We start from the raw sequence: 6572 nt of genomic DNA on the forward strand, positions 1-6572 counted from the left end.
ACTCCCTCTGAGCAGAGCGGGATGGGGCAGGCAGGGAGAGGAAGCTGGGCCCCAGGCCCATGCCTGGAGTCCTATCAACAGGTAGTTATGTGACGTATGAGAGAAGGGAACATGCCAAGCATGGCAGGTGGGAGTCTGTAATTTGTTTTGGCTGTAAAGACAAAGCCACTCAGACATACTGTCAGTTTCCTGGCTCCATGTATTTTACATAAACCATCGTAGATACACAGGAGAGAAAATACACAGTGGCCTGTAAAACACATTACTTGGACGTGGCAATTCCTAGTTGTAAAGATACAGCCAGGAAAAAGCTTAGAGCACTTTCAAGGACTTGATTTAATAGACACAAAATATATAGATTCCACTAACTACCATAACAGCCTTGTACTTAACATATTTTAAGCCAGATAATTCTAAAGAATATTCCATATTTAACATTAGGAAGAATTATATAATTGGATCAGGGACCATTTGACAATGCACTAGCATGGAAAAAATGCAAAGCTAAATTATGTAGGTTTTAATGTGCAGCTTATGTTACATGCAATTGCTCTCCTTAAAGTAAGTGTTTTATACATGTAATTAATTTTAACTTAAAAAGAACATAAAACAATGAAAACAGGCTCCACAACCAAGAGACACTTCTCTTCATTTCTCTGTATTATTTTATTTCATCTGAACAAGATCAATTACATCCACAATATCAGGGCCTGTAACTCAGCTCAGTGTTACTGTGAGATTTAACCTTGGCAAAACAGCACCTTGACTCAGCTCCCTCTGCTGTAAGAAGCAAAGGTCAGAGCCAACCAGTTATTTCAGGAGGACACCTAACTACACAGGTGGTTTCCTACCCAAACCCATTCCTCCCTCCTCATTCCTTGCTGCTGGAGGCCGGTTTAGGTACTTACCTCTTGGGGCCAGGTGATGAGATGTGGTCCCCTCACCAGCAACAGGAGAGAATCTTGACTCATCAAAATGTACCAAAGTAATTTTGTTCCCCTCTAGGGCCCACACTGGGCACGGACAGACAGGGCAAATCTGCTAGGAATGTTTCTGAGGATAAGAGTCTTAATTCTAAAACTCTGAAAGTAAATACACCAAAAGTCAGTACAGGAACTCGGGCAGCCACCCTGGGGCCTGAGGGGAACCAGCACAAGAGGCCAAACAGGTGAATTAGGCTGGGTTCTCACCTCCATCTCTGAGCTGCTCAAGTAACCAGTCCTGAGTGGCCTGACACTGGCATCCTGTTTTGTGGGATAATAAGCCCTCTTTGGTTTTGGACATTTTGGTTGAGCCTTCTGTTATTTGCCCCAAAAGCACTCCAACTCATACAAAGAGCTTTAGTGGGAATTAAAAACTCCCCAGGGAAGAATATCCTGGGTTTAAAATCTAAGCAACCAAGAATCCACAGGGCTCTTCTCTCAGTCCCAGTTACTCACCATCAAAAAGTGATGGCCCTCAGGTTCAGCTCAGGGAAAATTAAAAATAACTTGTTCCATGAACCTCTCCATTAGATCTCAGTCTTCAATTATTCCATGTCTTATTGGCCACTAAAGCAAGAGAAATCAAACTATGTCAAGCTTCAGTCCATGTCAGTAAGAGCAACAGTTTTAAAAGCACTGGCCCAGAAGAGACTGAGTTATTAGAGAAAACAGGCCCTTTGCACTGGGTGAATGTTAATTTATGTAAAGAAATAACAGGCACTTTACCAGAAATATTAAGTTATATTATCATTTATATTCTACTTCACATCTCTAAGTACAAAGTATCATCTTAACAGTGGAGTAATAGATGCAAAAGTACAGCTAATCCGCCATACCATTCCATTTGGAGTTTGGAGGTTTTTAGAACAAATACCTAGTTAAACAATTTTAGTGCTTCTTTTTAATTAATCAGTCTACAGCTCTTCTACATCTGACAGGTTAGTGAGTCAACCTGCAATTTTCCACAGAAGCAGATCTTGCTCTCACATGAAGCCCAGCATTCCCAGAGTCAATCCTGCATTCTGGGGTTTCTTAAATTCACTTGATTCCTCACATGAAAAATACCTTGTTCAACTAACACAACACTGTAAATCAACTATACTTCAATTTTGAAAAATACCCCATTCAAAACCAACAACAACAAAACCTCTTTTCCAACACAAGAATAAAATACACAGCTCACAAGTACAATTGCTATGAAATCTACCATTTTGCATGATTCATCCTACTCTCTGTTCTTGGTGATACACTTACAGAAGCAAATCCCGGTGGGGAGTTTACCTTTGTGGCATACGTGGGTTTATCTATGGCTTCATCCCCTATGAAAAAGTCCAGGTCATCAACTCCCCTCAGCACCCTCCTTTGGGCTTGGTCAACCACTTTTGCTGACTCTCTGATGGCAATACCTTAGGGAGAACAACGCAAAGATTTCTGTCTGCATCCATACTCATTTCAAGGGTCAAGGAAGCATAATATAACCCCTGTGTATGTACAAGTAAATTTTCAATGTCAGGGTCTTATTTGGAATTGAGAGTGTTCACAGAAAAGACGCTATCACAGAGCACATAAAGTAATACAGAAACCTTTCTTATGTTCTGGTATTATTTTTAGTGCGGCACAAAGGAGCCTAGCTGGTCTGCTTTTAATACTGACAAAAGATGAATTACTAAATTTTTCAGTTTCATTTGAAAAAACATCCCTCATGATAGTGAAGTGAAAAGCACATATCAATCGGTTCCAAATTTTAGAATACAATGTAGAAGGACACAAAATTAAAAATATAATGTGAAAGAAGAAAATAAACTGAAAAATGCTCATACACTCTCAAGTCATTTTAATAAAACTGTGTCACACAGATTTAAAATATATTTTTATTCTTGTTACAAAATCACTAAAAGAAAAAACTGAGGTTGCTGACTAATATCTCACAAGAAAAATTCAATAATCAAACAACTGTATTATGTAAAAATATTAATGGCTTTATGATATATTATTTTAATAAAAGTTTAACCACGATATTTAGGAATATACTTATAGTTAATAATCATATGAAACTTCACTGTAGAATTTAACATCTAATGAAATGTGGAAAGCTTCATGAAGATTCAATTTTCCACTTAAATTCCTAACCCCTGGTCACACTTTGCTTTCCCATAAACTCATCTTCATCAAATTTATTCCAAAACAAATGAGTAAACATATACAACCATTTTTAAAAGTAGAGTATTTGTAGTTCCCAATTTATTAGAAATGAAGAATAACAGCAAAGCTAAGGGAGTGAATTTTAAACCTTGCCCTCAGAAAGGCATCTTGAAATAATAGCTTGAAAAGGTAGGGAAAAAAAAGGAGGTACAGGACAGAAATCACTTTGCTCACCTCCTCTTCTGACTCCATCTCACTGCCGCACTTGGTCCAGAAGCTTTCAACTTACAGAAGGTGGCACAAATCCAAAGCGCAGGATTTCTGCAGGACTAAGGCAGCAGGCGTGACGTGGACGTGTTGGGGACGGAGCCCAGAGGAAGCATCCGGGGCAGAAGCAGCGGGCATGCCAGGACCACGAGGCCGAGAGTGGGGCTGGGGAGGTCTGGAGGGCCGGGACGAACTGCGGCAACTGCAGCCACAAACACACCCGTCCCCGAACACAGACCCCGCCACGGGCGGCGCACTGACGGGCACCGCGCAGCCACCTGTGCACACGCAGCACGTCAGAGGGCCCTGACAGGACGGCCCGCAGCCGACACCAAACGCCTCGCGCGGCCGCGGCGCTGCTGCCGGGCCGGCGGGAGCCCCCGCAGCCGTCTCCCCGCACCTCGCGCCCCGCTCCGCCCTGGGCGGCGGCGGCAGCGGCGGGAACCGGGGAAAGCCGCAGACGCCCGGGCGGAGGCCGCGCTCCCTCCGTGGCGCCCGGGCTGCAGGGACCGGCGCTCGCGCCCCGCCCCGCTTCGGAGCGGCCGCCGGCTCCGGGACTGACCGGCCGCGTCGCCCTGGGCCCCGACTCGCCCTCGCCCCCGCGCCCCGGCGGGGTGGCGGCCTCCGCAGGGGCCGCGGCAGCGAGAGCCCGCCTCTGCGATGAGGTCCAAGCCCCCCTAGGCCGCGGACCTAGGACCGCGAGGGCTTCAAGAAGCGGGAGGCGTCCCTGTGCTTCCGGAGCGAGCAGGAGGACGAGGTGCTGCAGGTGGGCAGGCTTCTGTCCCGGACCAGTGGACTGGCCCAGGAGGAGGACTGGAGCCCCAGGAGGAGCCTGCCGGTGCTGCCGTGAGGGAGGCTTACCAAGAGGCTGGAGTCAAAGGAAAGTCAGGCAGACTCCTGGGCATATTTGAGAACCAAGACAAAAAGCACAGGGCATATGTCTATGTCCTTACTGTCACTGAAATATTAGAAGACTGGGAAGATTCTGTTAATACAGGAAGGAAGACAGAGTGGTTCAAAGTAAAGGATGCCATCAAAGTTCTCCAGTGTCATAAGCCTGTACATGCAGAGTATCTGGAAAAATTAAAGCTGGGTTGTTCGCCAACCAGTGGAAATTCCACAGTCCCTTCCCTTCCAGAGAGTAACACCTTGTTTGTAGCTGCTGCACAGCGAACCTCTGGGCTGCCATCCAGCATAAGATAGACAGGGTTGGAAGGACCTCTTCCACCATGTGCAATCTCATGGGCAGAGGCTTCTTTATTTTCCTTGACAAATATCTGAATGACGCTTACAAACTGAATTTGCCATGCGGGATTTTTTTAACAGTCTGCTTGATTTGTAGGTGCTTTCAAATCTTCTTTAAAAAGAAAAAAAGATAGTGTAAAATATTTTAATAAGCCAAAGCCATGTGGAATTTTTTTTTAGATGCCTTAAATGTGCTCTCCCACCCAGCCCACCCAGCTTGTTATTTTGGTTGGCATTTTCACTTTTTCCCCAGTATTTTTTTATCCATTTGATGTCAGTCTGTGGTTTTTGTCAGATCAACATACATGTGAGTATATTATCCTGGTGAATTGTCTTCTCATTCACAATATTAACATATTCAATGAATCCATTTGTCAACTCATTTATCTCAATTTTCACAACTGGTACTATGTCACTAGCTACCTGATATGGCCAATTCCCCTGTAACTCAATAGTCCTTTAATACAGAGTTTAACTCTATATAGCTGGTGAGTTTTAGGCAGTTACTGTAAGCAAAATGCATGTAGTAGATATCTTATCATGGAACCTGTATTCATGGAATTGAATTAGGGTGCTCAGTTGCCAATTCCCTTTATTCATAATCTCTCTTTACACAGAACACACAAGAACCATATTTCCCTCAATGTAAATTGCTGCTTTTAAATATATATTTTCAGTTTGAATTTAGTGACATCTCTTCAGTTAAACTTGCTGGTTACCAGTAAACACCTTAAATAGCAGTCAGTGGTGACTGCATCAGAATTGAGTAAAATGGCCTTCTTGTTCACCTGTTACAGACCTAGGTTTTTAGGGTGCCTCGGAATGTCTCATCTTTTATAGGTGGTCAGCAAGTAGGTACTATTTATCATGTAACTAATTACTGGGACACTGGAATGTACCTAAGAATTATTTTGTCTTATTTTTATTTTCACATAAATCCAAGAATCCCATCCAAAACACATAAATACCTAATCTGAAATGCCTGTACTTCCTCAACCAAGTCAGAGATAAGATGGGGCAAGTAAAAGGTGGTTCTCTATGTAGATATTAGCTTTTTGTAAAGATCATAACTGTTGAGAATAAAGTAGGAAGAAGCATAGTTAGACATTTGTTGTACAAATTGTTAACCTTTAAAAATATAATTGCTGCTGAAAATAGTGCTGTTATAAGGAAAATCAGTGCCACCATTTTGAAACTGGGCTCTTGTGCCATAAAAGCAGCTGAGCTAAATATGAGTATTAGTTCACAAATTAAGGCTGCCAAAGGAATAAGACAGAAAAACTTTAAACCACTGACATTTCATTCTAAATTATGTAGTGTGATCAGACATGATCTTCCAGAATTTTTATATTTTTCTTTGTACAGAGGTTATGTTTTCTGGGTGATTTTTTTTTTTAAAGGAAATACTTAAAAATCCCACAGATTGACACTTGTTATCAATCTTCAGTGGACTAAGTTTTTCCTCAGTAATCGCTGAAGTTTCTTTAAATTATATACTTAACACAGAAGATAAATTGATTGTTTTTGTACATAACACTGTGTCCACCTGAAATGTCACAAGTACTGGGGGGCCTGGGTATGTTGTACATTGATATTCTTAAAGGTAATAATGCATTAATTTCTTTTATAAACTCTTGGACTATGTATTTGATGTGTAAAATATGTACAGTATTAATGTCAACCATTTCTTAAAGGTGAGCCTATAAATATTGTTGTATCATTTTCTTTGGTCAGTAACATTTGGACCAAGTAGTGCCACTTGGGTCAGGATTTTCTTCAGTGCCATTTAGCAAAACATCTGTCTTTGGTCTATGCAACTAGCAAAATTTTGTATAATGCATCAGAATACTTCAGAGTTGTCACACTTTAAATTTCACATGAGGGGTTCTTCACTATTCTTGAACTCAGCCCACTGAAGCTAGAGGAAAGGCCCTG

The 6572-nt window shown here is 42.2% G+C and overlaps 1 protein-coding gene across 1 annotated transcript; it reads right to left on the reverse strand.

Annotated features, from left to right (window-relative positions):
* Positions 1 to 1074: 1074 nt before the first annotated feature.
* Positions 1075 to 4700, reverse strand: LOC141578089 (uncharacterized). Its single transcript, XM_074366621.1, has 4 exons — positions 4689 to 4700; positions 3360 to 4082; positions 2265 to 2389; positions 1075 to 1550 (listed from the first exon to the last, which is right to left on the reverse strand). The coding sequence occupies exons 1-2, from the start codon at positions 4698 to 4700 to the stop codon at positions 3411 to 3413; spliced, it is 684 nt and encodes a 227-aa protein (XP_074222722.1). The 3' UTR covers positions 1075 to 1550; positions 2265 to 2389; positions 3360 to 3410.
* Between the last annotated feature and the right edge of the window lie 1872 nt (positions 4701 to 6572).

The sequence above is a fragment of the Camelus bactrianus genome, chromosome 7 (genome assembly GCF_048773025.1).
Source record: "Camelus bactrianus isolate YW-2024 breed Bactrian camel chromosome 7, ASM4877302v1, whole genome shotgun sequence".
In the NCBI taxonomy this organism is placed as follows: Eukaryota; Metazoa; Chordata; class Mammalia; order Artiodactyla; family Camelidae; genus Camelus; species Camelus bactrianus.